This window comes from Spea bombifrons, chromosome 3 (assembly GCF_027358695.1).
Source record: "Spea bombifrons isolate aSpeBom1 chromosome 3, aSpeBom1.2.pri, whole genome shotgun sequence".
NCBI classification, from domain to species: Eukaryota; Metazoa; Chordata; class Amphibia; order Anura; family Pelobatidae; genus Spea; species Spea bombifrons.
In genome coordinates this window covers 75,199,273-75,218,089 of record NC_071089.1, presented here as the reverse complement: position 1 = coordinate 75,218,089, position 18,817 = coordinate 75,199,273, and the positions used below count along the sequence as shown (strand labels likewise).

At 36.1% G+C, this 18,817-nt stretch overlaps 1 protein-coding gene across 1 annotated transcript in view; it reads left to right on the top strand.

Annotated features, from left to right (window-relative positions):
* ADGRB3 (adhesion G protein-coupled receptor B3) overlaps positions 1–18,817 on the top strand; it is a 351,396-nt gene that overhangs the window by 125,999 nt on the left and 206,580 nt on the right. The window contains exon 3 of the mRNA XM_053458858.1: positions 14,714–14,824. Within this exon, the coding sequence (XP_053314833.1) occupies positions 14,714–14,824 (111 nt within the window). The remainder of the gene's footprint in view (positions 1–14,713; positions 14,825–18,817) is intronic.

Below are 18,817 nucleotides of genomic sequence, written 5' to 3'. Positions count from 1 at the left end.
CACATATTCAACAAATTGGTTCATGTCCTATCTAGCTATGGTTTCTTGATATCTGTATATATCATATCTGTATATCCTAATATTCTGTGTATTATTTAGTTATCTTAGGTTGGCTATTCTTTCTTTATCTGGTCCACAAATGACGTTAGGTCATCATAAATGTCATAAGCAAGAGTGGCTTTCTGCCAGCTGGTAAGAGATTTAAAAATTCTGATATTGGACTTTAAGGCCATTCCAAGGTCTTAGTTGACATTAACATATCAATATTAATGTCCCATTTATTTTCAAGTAACACTCGAGGAAGTATTGTTTCATGTGATATTTGGTGATTTATATTTTTATTTATTAGCTTACATAGACATGTATGCTTATTTCTATTTTGAAAATATATATTTTAACTTTTCTTAAACCAGTTACATTTTAACTATATTTAAAGTTTTGACGATGGCACAAATATTGGTCCTCACAAAGTTTGTTGGGTCAGTGTTCTTAGATATTTTTGTCAGATGTTACTATGGTATACTGAAGTATAATTACAAGCATTTCTGTGTCAAACGCTTATATTGACAATTACATTAAGTTTATGCAAAGAACCAATGTTTGCATTGTTGACTATTGGACTAATGGTAGCACTCTGTTTTCTCTGGATAAGCTTTTTTTTTTCGGAAACGGGATTCATCAGAGAAAATTACTTAGCAGTCCAATCCCTGTATCTTTTGCAGAATGCCAGTCTGTCCCTGATATTTTTCCTGGCTTCTTTCGTGCCCTTCTTGACACCAGGCCATCCTCCATAAGTCTTCGCCTCATTGTGCATGCAGATGCACTCACACCTACCTGCTGCCATTCCTGAGCAAGCTCTGCAGTGCTGGCTTACCGATCTCGCAGCTGAATCAACTTAAGGAGACGTCCTGGCGCTTGCTGGACTTTCTTGGTTGCACTGATGCATTCTTCACAACAATTGAACCTCTCTCCTTGAAGTTCTTGATGATCTGATAAATGGTTGATTTAGGTGCAATCTTACTAGCAGCAGTATCCTTGCCTGTGAAGCCCTTTTTGCAAAGGAATGATGCCAACATGTGCTTCCTTGGAAGTAACAGAGGAAGAACAATGATTTCAAGCACCACCCTCCTTTTAAAGCTTCCAGACTGTTATTCTAACTCAAGCAGAATGATCTTCAGCCTTGTCCACGTCAACACTCTCACCTGTGTTACGAGAGAATCACTGACATGATGTCAGCTGGCCCTTTTAGGGCAGGGCTGAAATGCAGTGGAAATTTTTTTTGGGAGTTCATTTTAATTGCAAAGAGGGACTTTGCAATTAATTGAAATTCATCTGATCACTCTTCATAACATTCTGGAGTACATGCAAATTGCCACCCTCTAAACTCAGGCAGCAGACTTTGTGAAAATTAATATTTGTGTAATTCTTAAAACTTTTGGCCATGACTGTACATGTCAAAAGCAGTCACTGGATATGCTTTTAATAACATTTCTCTCTATAATTTTATTACAGTAAAAAATAGCAAAACACATATATATATTATAATGTCTACCTTTTGTGTATACTATGGGAATAGTCATGTTAAATGAAATGGTTTTGCATGTTTTTGATATTCCTTCATTTTTGCATAGACTTTAGGTTCAGCAGTGACCTAATGATGTGGGCACGGGCAATGCTGAATTTGAGAGGCTGCACATTACACAGTGTTATTTAGGGTGCACACTACAGCACCGCTGGAGCAGCATATTAGATGTGTGCAGAAATATATATTGTGACAGAATGACCTGTCATACAGGGCCCCAAGGTAGTCAGAGATGGCTCCAGCCTGGCTGTCAAACAAAGATAGCACAGGCAGGAACTCCATTGTTTAATTAATCCCATCAATAGGATTGCTGCCTGGGGATTAAAGGTTGGGTTGAATACATGTATCTGTTAATTTATGTTAATGCGGTTCTGTGGATATATGAGTCTATGTTTTACATCAATAAACGGTTCATTCCTGCTGTACTCAGTTCAAGGTAGTTGTGTCTACTTATTGGGTACACATAGCAGGGTTCCAAGGTGCGCATGCTGGCTGGTGCTGGAAGTGATTCCGGGGACAACAGGAGGATACATGTGGGTGATCTCTGGGAGTTACTACAACTCTCTTGGTGAACCCGACTTCGGTGGTGCATCGGAGTGTTGGGGGAAGACGTCGAGGAGCAAAGGGCGGAGGATATCCCATACGTGCCTGAGCTGTGCGCTGACCTGGATTATTTGGTCACACAAGAATGGGAACTGGAACAGGCATATCAAGAGTTGTTCCACCATGTGTAACAGTATGCCCCAGTGACCATGGATTTCATGGATTTTACTGAGTGGTCACCTGAGGATGTTGACCCAGGAGGGGTGGATGGGACTGCGGTCTCTGTCCCTGAGTCACAGGGTTACTGGACAGCTAACCCAGATCCGATAGCGGAACTATGTGACTGTACACCACAACTGGATCCAGAGATTGTGTATTTAATTGATTTTACATCTGAGGATGTTGGTCCAGGAGGGCTTGCAATTGACTTCCCTTCCCAGAGAAAGGAAGAAAGTTTTCTGGGTGTAGTAGATGGCACTGCGGTCTCCACAAGCACACACCCAGCAGAAGAACTGCCATCGGGGCAGAGTGCCGCTGGCATCTGCCTGCTCCTTTCCCTGTTTCCTGAGCCTGACCACAGCAACCTTGTAGGGTCCAGTCAGGCAGCCCCAGAGACTGCGGTAGTTGATGGGACTGCGGTCTCCCACCTGGGTCCCCGGAATGCTGGGCAGTTGGCCCAGATCCACACTCCCCAGCAGAAGTGCTGGCAACAGGGCAGAGTGCTGCTGGTGTCTGCCCACCCCTCCCCCTTGTTCCTGAATCTGACCATGACGCTCCCGCAGTGCCCGCTAAGACCACCCCAGCCAAAATACTGGCAACAGGAGAGAGGCAGGGCGGCCTCTCCCTACCAGCACTGGAGGTGCCCGCAAACCCTATGAAAGAGCTTTCTCCTGGTCAGAGTGCAGCTGGCCTCTGCCCTCCCACATCAGACGTCCCTCCACTAGAGGATGGTACAAAACCAGCACTGGGGGACATGTATCCCATACAGGTGGATGAGACTGTGGTCCCCAGAATTGCTGGGCTGCTGCCTCGGATCCCCAACCCTGGATTGAAGGGGCCCCCACCACCCGTCATCTCCCCAGCGGCTGAAAAGACTCCAGAGAGAAGGTGCAATTGTCAATTCTCTCCAGCGGCAGTTATATTTTTTGGGAGAGGCAGAGGGTAGGCGGTGAGCACTACTTTTTTGTTACATTGTTTTGGGGAATACCAATTTGTGGCTGACAGTGGGGGTCCAGATATACAGACTGACTTCAGAGTCAAACAGTGTGGGGTCTTATCAGACGTCAGTCTCCCCCAGAAAAAAGAGATATGTGATGGAGTGTGTGACGGAACTGTCCATGACTGGGGGCCCTGGAGAGGACTGAAAGCAATGCGTGAAAAAAGTGAGAAAAACCAGTATAGGGAATAAGATAGTAAATGGTAGGAATAATCAACCTTAATGGCTTCCTGGTGTATCTGGAACCACAGCTGCAACCCTTAAGCAACACTCTCCAGGTGTTGAAGTAATACAGAAAAAAGTCCACTAGGGGGCGCTCGTGTGTTCCATTCAATGCAAAATAAAACAAAGAGAAAATATATATAGTGTAGGAGTAAAACAATATGTTTTGCCCTGCGTGTCGCAGATTTCTCACTCACAATGTATTGATGGAGTTCAGTGCGTCATAGAAAGGGCCTTGAGGTCCATATGCCAGGATATAAACCGAGAAGACAAACCAGAAAAGGATCCAATAGTGTGTTATGTATATGGCACTAGATACGCAACAAGTGGAAATATACTTACACTTAAATAAGTGTCAAGATGCTCGTAGTTTCTGGTGATAATCTGGTCGCGTCTATATATCCTTCTGCTTTGAAGAGTCCAATGATGAGATACCAATGTGTGTGTGGTGTCTAAAAACCAACCACTATTCACATATAAGGTATATTAAAAGAAATATTTATTCTAAATTAGCAGCCAGCTGGATCCATATCAACTGCAGCTTTAAAAAGTATTTAAAATAACATAAAAAGTGATAATACAAATAAAAGTACTGATAAAATAAAATTATATCATAAAAAGTCCTTGAAAAGTCACTCAACGCGTTTCGCCGTGTAAGGCTTCATCAGGAGTAGTATTTTCTCAGAAGTGAAGGTCCTTTTAAATGTTTGTTTGGCGCCATCTACTTGTCTTCCGTGTTGTAGCGTCTGACGTCAGCTGGACAATTACTTCCGGATTCAGTTCATTCATTGACATGCCGGGGTCGCTGCCTTCAGTGAAGCTTGGATCCCGATCGGAGGGTTCGTTGAACCGTAGGATTAGAGGTAAGTGTAAACACAATGTCATCGTATTGTTTGTCTTTTATGTTGCAGGCTACCCTCCTGCAGAGGGAACATCTTAATCGGTATTAATACCGATGTATACGGCAGTTACGAAGATCAAAGAGTAAAAGTATCGGGGCAGTGAAGCGGTGATGTTTGCCGAAAACGAGCAGTGAAACGGGGATACAAAGAGATATATATGAAAACAAAAAAACGGAGATCTGTAGGAAACATACAAAACGGAAGATGAAGCATGGCCTGATGATAGGAGATGCCTGATGTATATGAAATGTGTTATGCTGGTATATGTACCAATACATAAATGAATGAATTAAAATGGATATATATAAATGAGCATCATGTGATTATATGTGTGTATTGAATTAAATAAACTGAATCCATGAAGGGAAAAAAGACTTTGAAGCTGGTTATTGTATATGAATTATTGTATATATAAAAAAAAAAAAAAAAAAAAAAAAAAAAATATTATATATGAGCTAAGATGTCAAGCTCCATATTTAATCCCCCGCTTTTGAAAGTTTTTAATTTAAATATCCATTCTGTCTCCTTTTTAATGAGGTTCTCCGTTGTGTTGCCTCCCCTCCAATGTTTGGGCACCCAGTCTATGCCTATGATTTTAAATGTGTCCTGTGAAAAGAGAGGGCAAGCATTACAGTGTCTTGGGACACTGTGTTTGAGATTTTTGTTTCTGATGTTGCCCAGATGTTCTAAGGCTCTCTCCTTTAGGGGTCTAGTTGTCATTCCCACATACTGCAGGCCACAGCCGCACTGGAGCAAGTATATAACATTTTTGGTGGAACAATTGATAAAATGTTTGATAGTGTATGTTAAACCAGTTATGTGTCCTGTAAAGTGTTCAGTCTTTCTGGGTAATGGACCACACATTTTACAGTGGCCGCATTTGTGGAAGCCATTAGGTTTGGCCCCTAAAAACGTACATGACGATATATTTGGCTTTGGTTTAGAGAGTACACTGGGAGCAAGCATGGTTTTTAGGGAGCCTGTTTTTCTAAAGATGATTTGTGGCTTGTCAGGTAGGACTGTCCCCAAAATTTCGTCATTTTTTAATACATGCCAATGTTTATTGAATATTCTTTTTATCTGGTTGGCATGGGTATTATATTTCGTGAAGAAGGAAAAGCTATAATCTCTTTTCAGATCTGTTTTCTTGTTATTGGGGTCAAGAAGGTGTTCTCTGTTTAGTCCCTGGACTTGTGATAGGCTGCTCTTTAAGGTTTCTATGGGATACTTTTTATCAATGAATTTTTTTGTTATTTCATCTGCTTTTTTCCTGAAATCGTCATCTTTTGAGCAGTTCCTTCTAATTCGTGTGAATTGGCCCTTAGGGATGTTGTTCAACCACTGTGGGTGGTGACAACTGGTGTAGTGAATGTAGCCATTTCTGTCTGTGGGCTTCGTGTAGTTTCTAGATAAAATTTGGTTATTTTCTATGAATAGTTCTACATCCAGAAATTCAATTTGGGTGGTCTGGATGTTGGAAGTGAATTTGAGATTGTAATTATTGTCATTTATATGTTTTATGAATCCCTGTAATCTATCTTCTGTCCCTTTCCAGATAATTAGAATGTCATCGATGTATCTCCTCCAGAGCACCAGGTCTGCACCGTATGGATTGTTATTCCAAACCGATTGATCTTCCCATTCTGCTACAAATAGATTAGCATAGCTGGGTGCAAACCTGGTGCCCATTGCTGTGCCGCATAATTGTAAATAAAATGTGTCCTCAAACCAAAAATAATTGTATTTGAGGATGTGTTCTATGCATTCAAGGATAAATAATTTTTGTCTGGGATCCATATCTCCATCCCTAGAAAGTATGTTGTTAATAGCCTCAATTCCTTGTGTGTGGTCTATGACCGTGTAGAGTGAGGAGACATCCATGGTGGCCCATAGCCACCCAGGGGACCACTGTATGTCTTTTAAAGTGTTTAGTAAATGTGTAGTATCTTTAAGGAAAGATGGAGTGTTGGGAACATATTTTTGTAAAAAATAATCTACGTATTCAGACGTATTGCAGGTGAGAGAATCCAAACCACTGATTATAGGTCTCCCAGGGGGTTCTTTAAGGTCCTTGTGTATCTTCGGTAGGAAGTAGAACACCGGGATTTTAGGATGTTCTGCCTTTAAGTAAGAATATTCTTTTTTATTCAAAACTTCCAAATTTAGACCCTTCTCCAGTATGGCGTTTAAGTGTAAGTATATTTCCACTTGTTGCGTATCTAGTGCCATATACATAACACACTATTGGATCCTTTTCTGGTTTGTCTTCTCGGTTTATATCCTGGCATATGGACCTCAAGGCCCTTTCTATGACGCACTGAACTCCATCAATACATTGTGAGTGAGAAATCTGCGACACGCAGGGCAAAACATATTGTTTTACTCCTACACTATATATATTTTCTCTTTGTTTTATTTTGCATTGAATGGAACACACGAGCGCCCCCTAGAGGACTGAAAGCAAGCCTGCTACCTACAGATTATGGACCCTGTCTCCCTGCCCTGGCGAGTGGGACTGTTGTCCTCGTCTGGGACCCGAACTCCTCAGTCTCTAAGTGCACCCCAGTACTGGTTAGTGGGACAGGTGCCTCTTGCCAGCCCCCTGCATCCACAACTCTAGGAGCGACGGAGCTGTTCTCTCCGACTGAACTGGATGCAGACCTGGTTGGGGTCTGGCCCCAGTTAAGTCTTCAACAGGAGGATACATGTGGGTGATCTCTGGGAGTTACTACAGCTCTCTTGGTGAACCCGTTACATATATATATCTATATATAGATATATATATATATATCTATAGATATCTATCTATCTATCTATAGATAGATAGATAGATAGATAGATATCTATAGATATATATATATATATATCTATAGATATATATATATATTAATGTGAAAAAGTACACCCTCATTATTTCATGATTTTACATATCAGAACATAACAATCATCTGTTCCTTAGCAGGTATGAAAAATAAAACCAAAATGGAGAAGCCATGTGTGAAAAGTACACCTTATGATTCAATAGCATGGAGAACCATCTTTAGCAGCAATAAGTTGAAGTAGTATGAAGTAGTTGTTAAAGTAGTCATTTTCTGCATAATTTTAACAGTCTCTCACATCGTTGTGGAGGAATTTTGGCCCACTCTTCTTTACAACATTGCTTCAATTCATTTAGCCTTGTGGGTATCTGTTTATGCACAGCTCCGTTATGATCCTGCCACAGTATTTTAATTGAGTTTGACTGGGCTTTGACTTGGCCATTGTAAAACCTAAATCATCACCCCTCCACCACCATACTTGACAGTTTGTATATTCTGCTGATATGCTGTGTTTGCTGTATTTGGTTTTCACCAAACATGGCGCTGTGCATTATGTCCAAATATTTGATCTCGTCTTCTCTGAGCATTGCATAGTCTGACCTTGCTGGGATGTCCAATCATGGGAATATTGCCAATGGTCTTGAATTTGCTCCACCTTTGAATAATATCTCTCACTGTAAAATGATGAACTTTAAAGTGGAAGTGGTCATCAGAGAAGGTAGGGAAACATTTAGAGAACCTGAGAGAGTGAATGAGAATAAAAGCGTGAGAGAGTGTTGTGGCTTCTGTTTTGGGGCTTTCTACAAATCATATATATATATATATATATATATATATATATATATATATATATATATATATATGTCATGGTTATGTGATATATAATGGTATATGTCATTAATTATGTGATAAAGAATTTACTTATAACACATTAAATCTCGTTTTTTGACATCTTAGTGGTGGAGTTGGATGGCTGATGTGAACGGTTGGTTTATTTAGGTTATCTTTGCCAACATGATTTGAAATCTCACCCTTGATACAATTGGTCAAAAATCCTTTATCTAAGTTTGGAGGCAGTTTCACTGAGATTTACCGCACCACATTCCGTGTGTTACTTTAATTAAAACAAAGTCTAATTAGCTCCAGTCTGATGACATCATAGCAGCTGCGGGAACCTGCCCTCTTTCCATTTTTACTCATTTGAAAACTGACTGCAAATAGCGTAAACTCTCACTGATTTCTTCCTTTTGGGAGACATGTAGCAAGAAGCTGTCTGGCTAGTAAAAAGATAGAGTCATAAATGGGGTGAAAGACAATGACAGAGCGCGAGCAATAGAGGTTGATTCACTAAACAATTATGAATGGGTAGTAGTAAGATACAAAATTTCACTTTATATCATTATGAATTACGGGCAGCCGGTATTTGTAAGTTTCTTTTGCAAAAAAAGGTCTGTGCTGACCTTGCACAAAGCAGTTAAATCAGTGAGATGAAATGTTTAATCTCATCAGAGCTTACTGGTTATTGCATGAAAACTACTGAAACTGAAAAATTAGGGGAGAGACAGACTGAAACAAACACTGAAAAACAAGGCATGCAACAAATATGATGGGGGACCCAAAAAATGAAAATATATATATATATAAGCTTAAATGGCAAGCAGTTTACAAACTGGTGCAATAGTATTCCGGTCAGCTTCTTAAATAAATGTGATGTATCTGATAAGTGCAGACGAGGTTAATTAACCTATTCATCATTCACACATTTGATTTTATTCACCAAAATAACAGAAATTCTATATTGTAAGGTTATGAATGAAATACATAACTGTCTCTCTAAACCTTTTGGGCGTCAGATATCAGGACATATTTTTTCCCATTGGAAACCAGGTGTTTTTCTGTTTAAGATAAGCTATGTATATAGATGTCTTGGTTTAATACAATAATAAACAACAACAAAAATTGAGCTTCCCACTATACCCCTAGATATTCTAAACTAAATAAAGTGTCAGAAGTAGTCGGTATTAAAAAAGGTTAAACAGTTTAGTATGATCCATTTTTCACACTCCATACGTATTGTATTATGTAGTGATAAAGATGATGAACATTTTATATGTTATATAGTTTTGGATATATATCACTTGTTTTCCTATAAAATCCAGTACTTTCTGACTATACGTATCTTGACACAGTACACTGTTTTTTACACTGATGTCATTAAAATATTCCTATTTTGTATAGTAGTTTTTTTTTTATTATCATATAATTAATTCTAAATTCTACAGCTGCTTTTTGTGGTCCAGGTGCATTATTAGAATCAGTCTGGCCTGGGTGGCAATTTGTCCCCAGGCCACTGACAACTGACAGATCAAGGCCAGGAACACAGAATAATTCTTGGCTGTGTAACACTTTCCACAGATTTCTGCCATCTGGTGGGGCTGAGGAGCATACCCAAGAGCAATTCCCAGGGCTTCTGTAATCCTCTCTGCAGTATGTTGCAGAATGTGCAGAGGGATTTATACAACAAATAAATAATTCTTAATTTCGTTTGTATTAAAAATGATGTGCCATTGTCCATTTTTAGTTATCTTTCTGATTCTGATATAACTTTAAGAACAATGACATGTTTTAAACTTGATTGTCTCTCTACATTTTGTACTATTTGTGAGTGAGGCAGTTTTAACGCGTTAACAAAGTTTGGTGCGACTTTCTTCTCATTTACTGTACCTACACAAATTATTATTTAATTTTTTCAAGACAAGGCTTACTATATATATATATATATATATATATATATATATATATATATATAATATAGTGGAAAATGGAAAATAAAATGTTTTCCGGGGTTTTTTAAACACATTCCATGCACTAATATTACCACTAGTCTTTGCCAATGAGTGTGGTAGAATTTTTGGGGAGTTTTTTCTTCACATAAATTGTAATTTATATAATATTTTATAGCACCTGGCATATGCCCCTCCCAAACAATACATTAATATGTGTTCCTCAACATCTCCTGCATGCAAGGATACCACCCATGCATAGGTTTGTTGGGTTGTTTGGGAGCTAACAGGCCACAGTTTGGAAGTATGCATTTTTCAACTTGGAATATTGACATCTGGTCATCCTGCGCCTATGCCCTATATGGTGCATCTTTGAAGATGTACGTTTCAATTTTCCCCCATCAAACCATATAGTTTTCAAAACTAGACACCCCAAGATATTTCAAATGGTAGTATTTTAACACTTTACTTGCTAGGATTTTTGAGAAGAGACAGCACTAATTTTAGGACTTTTTTTTACATTTTGTTTACAGCTGAATGCTTCCCCTTATGGTGTCATGGTGACATCACTGAGGTCTTTTTATTTTGTCATCAATGTATTTTTTTTAAATGTATTTACTAAATGGGTAGCTGGCAGTTCTCTAGTGTATTTGCCCTTCGAGTAAGGAATGCCAAGGTTGATCTACTGGCCTGTGATGTCTTCACAATGTTTTCTATTTATGTTTTATTGCTTTGTGATCAAAATAATTGAACATGGGGATCAGTAATAGACATTAAACAATTGCACATTATATTTTGATTTGTTATCTTATAACCTTTAAAAACCTACATTATATAGTGATGAGGAAATAATGAAATATTATGAGTTCAGTTAATAATGAAAAAGAAACACATTATACCGTGAAAGTCATTTTTCTAACCTTTTGTTAAGAATAAATACAAAAACAGAGGGGATAATATGGCAACTCATGAGTGGTGTGAGTAAGAGTGCTTGGTGCAAAAGTTGCCAAACAGCTTTAATACATTTCAAGTGAAGTCCTTAGTGGTTTCAATGATTTCAGTTGACTTTGAAACTGACAGAAGCTCCAGAGTTTCAAAGACATTACATTCACAGTAAGATGATGAGAGGTAGTGAGTTACCCTCAAGAATGCCATATGAGCCCTTTAAACTCCAGCTTATTTGCTGAAATAAAAATGACCACTTTGGGGAAATTAGTTTCTTAGCAAACATACAACAAGACTTTGTACAGTACAAGTTATATAACAGGAACCTTCAAAGAGGATATTACATCATGGAAAATACATTATGACTTGCTTTAGCAGTGCAGAGTAGATGCTGAGCAAGATGTTCAAAATGGAGAAAAAATAAAATGAGAAGATTGATGGAAGGCATACATACTAAATGCACATTAAGACATATTTGATATGTTTAGAACGTACAAAATGTCATCTTTATTCTAAAGCCTTCATTTCTTCCACAGACAAATTATCATGGAAATTATTACCTTGTTGGGATTGGCACATACTCAATATGCTAAATATTTTAAGAAGGCAAATAGAGAGGAAAGCTGATATGCAGTGTTCTCATGTTATGTTCTTTTACCACCATGCAATAAAAAAAGTATTTTTGATGTGCTAGATTAAATCGAATTGGCGTAGGACCAAACTGTGAGATTTTTCTGGCATTATCTCTACCCACAGACTTTTACAGATACAACTTTTGAGGAACAGCTGTGATTTATTTCCCTTAACACTTTAATTGGTTTGACTTTCTGGTTGAATGTACCGGTAAGTTGTGTGTACTTTTAAATACCCATGAGAGTGACACATTTTTACTGTCATTAAATGTACTTGCTCTAGTACTATAGAATGTCATATTTTATGTACTCTTGTATAACACACTGTCTGCACACCTGTTTCAAAAATAATGAAGCCACACTTGATGGATGATCCAACTATGAAATTATACACATTCCGCTTATGGGATATTAAAATAACCCTTTCAGTGCCCGGTGACTAAACAAATTAATCTGATTGTCATTTTCTTGGAAGTGAGCAGAAATCTTTTGATAAGTGCTGTTACTACTGCTAGTGTTATAGATAGTGTTAGACATTCTGGGCTTCTGTGAAGATATTGGCTTATAAATTTCAGATTTCTTCTCTTTTGCCAAAGACTGCATCTCACACCAATTATCCAAGTATTATCAAAGCATGTTCTATGTTCTCCTATGGCCCCTAAAATCTGTTGCTCTCTGAACACATGCCTATGAGAATTACAGCCTTGAATGTTATATATTTTATCATGGAAAATCCTTAGATTTCACTTGTAGCCCTCATATACTAGATTGAGTAATAGATGAATGAAAAATAACACTTAGGTAAGATTTTGTGGTACCGACTATTAGAACTGTGAAGATAAGAGAGAACTGAGAAAACTCTTTGAAACTCCATCTGCAACCATGGTCTCACCTGTTGTGTAAGTTGGAGATTTTTTTCCCTACTGTTGTTTTGAAATATATTTTGGAAAATACACGGCTGAAAGTATGATTGGGGAATAGAAGCGGCTTTCTTTGTTTAGCCAGGTATTTTCAATGGATTCAAAGGGTTTCTAATACTTACTCTCCATTTGAAATATATACATCTTTAGGTAATTATATGAGACAAGAAGTCATGAAATTTAATTTTTGGTGGTGTACCCCAAAAAAATGTTAGATGGTTGAATAAATTATCACTTAATGAAATCGAAGAAGTTAAAGAGTGAGTAGAATTGTGCAGTAAACAAAACAAATTACCTAAAAAAGGCTACAAAATAGGGCTGGACATAGAAATGTATGTTCTTATTATTATTGGAGCATTAGGCCGTTGGGATTACTCCCAAGAAGAAAGTTACCAACTCTCCCTTGAAAGAGTAAGAGTGATAGCAGGCTAGTTCACAATAACTGAGATTTTAGGCCACATTAAGATTTTAATAATGTCAATATATTTAGTCCATGATTGTACAACACAGTTGAAAGACTATAAAAAGTATCTAACTGAAGCCATGTACATTACAAAAATAGAACATTTTAACAGAACAATACCATTTGTAGTATGAAAAGACATTTGAACAGCAGATGAAGAGTTGAACATAAATCAGGAGAGAATAAAACAAAGAGGTCAGATGTGGGGGCATTACTAATAAAAATACAGTCCATTACCTCTCAAGTACAACTGAGGGGTCAAGCAAGGTAAATATAGAAAAGTAACCACTGCATTCATCAGGGCAATATGTATTAAATGCAAGTTGACATGACTACCATGTACTGATAGTTTGGAGAGTTTTGGTCAGGTTATAAAAATGTTCACATATATATTTATATATATATATATATATATATATATATATATATATATATATATATATATATGATGGCCAGTACAATATCTCATGTTTGTGACGAAGCAAAAAGTGTGTTATTACTTACTTGCAAACATTTACTTAAGTCCACAAAATCCCTTTAGGTACATTTCCTTAAAACTCCACGTATAATAAATTCTTCATCCATCCATTAAAATGTTTTAAATATATAAAACGTTAAATTCCATTTTTATGGTTTATTTTTATGCATTACTCCAAAAGTATACTGCTAGTTTAAATGATAAAAATTAATTGCTGATTGCCTGTTATTTTCAGCAAAGATAACAAATGCACGATTTGCGGGGTTTTTTATTACTAGTAAATTATTTTCATTCTATGGTAGTATTAACACTAACAAGCTATCAATTAGCCCTGCAGTGATAATTGTCCTCAAGAAATATTTATTAATACGTTTGTACACAAAAGTTCTTTTTTTCAGATACAAAAGGTCTTAAGTTTTTTGTTTTTTTTTAAATCTATTTCCATTCTGCCTTTACCGCATGAAACCTTTGCATTTGCAGCCTATAGATTCCAAGTTTGCCTCTTCTTGCATTGCAACCTGTGGCTTTTGTTTTATTTTTCTAAGGTACAACAATCCTCCCCTGTATTACACGCGTGGCTATATTTAGTTAAACACTACACTTAATAGAAGAAGAAAATGGCAGTAGAACATTCATTCTTAGCATACAGTCTACGCCTTCCTTAAACGGGTCAGTAGGGATCTTACAAACCCTCCAGCTGCAAGCAGAGCTTTTAGAATTAACAGCAGAGACGTAACGTATAGATAGTCGATTTCGTGAAAAATGCCCGGTTAGATTTTGTTTGGAAAGAGTCATCTCATTGGCCAATAATCCAATTTTTATTTATTTCGAACTAGCATCGCTATAATTTGGCAGAGTCTTGCTAGTGCTAATTTCTAATTTACATATTCTGCAGAACACGTGCGTATTACCCTATTGTTGAATAACATTAGTCAGGATTTTGGAATTCACAGTATTTCTGCATAGTACATCATTTGGCCTTTATTGCTGAGATGTTACAAATAATATGTTGTTTATTTCTGTGTTATTTGTATTTGTGGAGTCACTTTCAGTTGATTGCTGCTTTTGAATTCAAATGTTAATTGCATTACAAATTGTGTCAGTCCAATAGAGGTTTGTTTAGGTACATATTGCATGAGACATGAGTGCTGTAACGTTTTGAAAAATGTCTACACACAAGCTCTCATAAACCTTTATTCTGTCTTTAGAATTTGGAATGATTGGAGATCATACAATTAAAAGTCAGCGACCAAGATCTGTTCATGAGAAAAGGGTCCCCCAGGAACAAGCTGACGCTGCTAAATTTATGGCACAAACTGGTAATACATTAGTTACATTTTTTCTACTTGCTGTTATTAATTCTAGCAAAACCACTGCATGCTTTCATAATCCTTTGCATATTTGTAAGTTTTTTTCTAAGCTGATAAAATCATTTATTATTATTTTTTTCACCAGTTACCGTTCCATAAATAAAGTAGCTGCAAGTTAAAGCGGCATATCCATTACATATTTAGATAACTAACACTTCCATGCTGTGGTCCCTTTAAAAAAAAAATTAAAAGCATGCTATTAAATGTGCTAAATGAAGCTGCAAATGTGAATTTCAGAACAAACTAATTTGTTTTAAATAACGGCTACGTACGAACCATTGGTTTTACTTTTTTCCGTACAGTCTGATAGGATTGCAATGTCTTCTTTAAAAAAAAAGTATGAGTTAGTTCGAATTGTCCCCACTACTAATCTGGCACTGAAAGGGTTAAATACTTGAAGCTTGTGCTATTAACAGACATTAACCATCCTTGTCTTCTTGTAAAGAAAAAAAATAAATAAATGCACATACATCGTACACAATGCCACATTTAGTTGTCATTTTGTCACGACTGATCAAACAACACTTGCACAAAGTGATTTCTTCTTCTTTTTTCACTCTTGACTAAAAACTGCATTTTTCCACTACATAACACTAAACCACCCATCATTTACCTAAATAAACAATGTATATTATGATGCTTTTTTTTTTTTTACTTTTTGTATATTTCTTGTTTTATTTTTTGTTCTTAAATTTTTATTTCTCCATTTTTTTTCTCATACCAGAAAATATATGTAGAATTGTAAACATGGTGATATTAAAGTACTGTTTATTTTTATTAAGGAATAACTTATATAATTAGCTTGTTTTAGTACTGCTGTTGGGTCTTTTAGTGTCAATAGAGCCACAGTAAGTAAATGAATGCAATTTGTGGAATTTCAACTATTATGATTTTTATTAAGCTAATTTGTAGCTAGTTTAAGGAAATTAGCACATTTAAGCTGTAATTGTATTTCTTAACTTTATTGATACCACATTTTGAAACTATATATTGCTTAATGGTTACTTTGGATGACTCAATAAACTGCTAAATGTTACTATTGGTAGCACTTTTCATTACTTGTGCTAATTCTTAACCATAAGCTATAAGATGCTTTGTAGTTGAGTTGGGATGCAGTGAATAATTTATGTCTTCATACTTTTTATACGTTCGTAAGACATATGGTAAGACAATTCTTGAGATCTGATTTACGTTCTTAAAGATTCGAAAAAATAACTCACCAGTCAGAATTTAGTCTTATGTGATAAAAGTGTATAATAGTCAATCAATAATAATTATCCAATGTTGTGCTGTTAATATTTTTTAATTTGTGAGGAATTGTTGGGCACGCTAGATTGGTCAAAACGTTTTACCATAATGGAACAATTTCCCACAAATCATTCTAGTTTCCACCATCTATACACCTACACAGTCAACACTAAACTAAGCTAATCCCCTTCATAGAACTGCACCCCCTTTCCAAATTCCTGTACACAAGTGGTATAGGGGTCAATTTTGCTCCCCTGTAATACCCTGGGGACATCTTTGTCTGCTGCCCCATCTCATCATCTGCAACACCTTTGATACTGCCCAAAGTACTTTTTGTGAGCTCCCCTGTGGCTGATGACCAGTGCTTGTGTAGGAGGACATCCATCTGCAGTTGAACTGTAAGGGAGCACCCACAGCTTCCAATCTGCTATCCAGAATTATTGTGGTGTGGTGGGGTTAATGTCACAGAGACATCTGCCGGAGTGAGAGAGAGTGAGAGTAAGGGTTAGAGGGGGGTAGAGATAGTGACAGTGGGGAGGGGTAGGGTCTGAGAGGGGCATGGTGAGTTAGGGAGAGAAAATAACATCATGTAATAACATATTTTAATACCACTACCACCCAAGGCACTTCCATAAATCTGTCAATGATTACATTTATGACAAAATGTCACATATCACATACCTTTACGAAAACATAGAACAAACAACTTTGCCAAACAGCATCTATTAATAAAAGCATTAGCTTAACCAACCTTCTTGTGTTAGGATTTATGTGTCTGTAGATATATTAAATATGATTTCACATGACACTTGAGTAAATAGTGTATTGCAAATGTATTAAGCGTCTGGCCTTTGAGGGTTGGTAACAAACCAGATATATGTATTGGCTACCGTGACATGTATTTTTGGCTAAATGCTTATTTTACAAATATAACAAATTATATTTAATCATGTCAATACTCTTACCCTAAATTATGACACTACATCCAAGTCAATGTGTTAATCTGTAGATCCGCTTGTCATAAAGTGAGAAAAGAAAGGAAATGCTACATTGTGTGAAACCAAAAATAAATATGTATTGGCAAGTACAATACCATTCACGTTTAAAAATACCCAGTGGGTAATGAACACATACAATATACTCAACATTCTCAACATTAAAAATACTCCACAATCAGATTCCAATATGTTACCTATTAATATAATGAAACAAAATATATATTGGATGTGTTATATTGTAATGGTCAAATAACAAGCCCTAGTTGTACCCCATTGACTACTATCCTTTTTTGGATGTGTCTATACCCCGATATGGTAAAGCTTATTTACTTGCCAAAGAGTCATGTCATATAATATTTTCTTGTTCAATTCTGAAATGCAATTTATTTTAATAAATGCTACTTTGAATTTAAAATTATTGATTTTAATAATAATAGAAATCCCTTAAAATACTGTTTGTTTTTGTTATTACAAACTGCAATTATAAAACTCAAACTCATTTGAACACATATTGTCTTACATTGAAACTTATATATTCAAATAGAAGCCAAACATATAGAGAAAAAAAACAGTTTAACATGGTTACAGAAGGCCAAAGCCTTGATTTTTGTTTTTGTCATCAGTTCATGGTTAACAAAACTTTTGTTACTGATAAACCACAATACAATTTTTATTTTGTTTGCCTCTTTTTATAATAGAAGCAATAGGGGATCAAAGAAGGTGGTTACAAGTAAATTAGGTTTTTTTGGTACCAGTTACAACTAAAGCCACAACATTATTGTATTTTATTACATTTAAGGATATTTTTTAAACTGTTATACTTTATGACTTTATAAAGTAATCAAAGTATTATTATTTTTTTAGGAATTACAATCATTGCACATTCCAAGTTGTACTGCCATTGCAATTCACTAAAATAAATTAGATATGGATTTCAAAAATGAAACAGCATTTAGAGTGATAAAATATTAAAAAGCAAATTGTATGATTCATTTAAAATAATAAACAGAAACAGTGAGCAATTTACATGCTGATTAATGCTTTTTGTGTAAGAAATGATTTCACACAATTAGTTTATTATGATTGTTTGTTCTAAAAAAAATGTAGGTCCAAATAGCAGATTCCATATAAAAAAGTAAAGCATCTTTACATAAGATCTTCTTTGACATTTTCCAGTTTTTAACAGATATTTACAAGATGGGAATTTCTATATTACATGGCATTTGGTTTCAAATATATTTATTTATAGTACTGCAGCCATTGCAACATAGTGGATAATAGCTTTCTCTTCCAAAAACAAATGCTGCGGACTTTGTTTTGCAGCCATATACAGTCAAAAGATTTAGTATAAATATATAAATATATAAATGCACATAATTTAATAAAACATCAGATACAATTATATTTTTTTATACAATACAAACATATAATGTGTGTATCAAAAAATATTCAATACTGTACCTGTTAGAGGACCAATGTGCATAGAATAAGACAAAATTCACGTAAGCTTTTAGAAGCTAAATCTTACTCTATAAAGCTGGTCCACTAAACTTGTTAGGGGTATGTATGTGTTTATTATTTGTGTTTGCAAAAGGGATTTAGTGGTGCTTGCAATATTTATTTGAGCAATATAAAAATTGAAACATATGACTTTAAGTTAAATAACTCAAGTTTCTAAGTAATGCGATCCAGACAA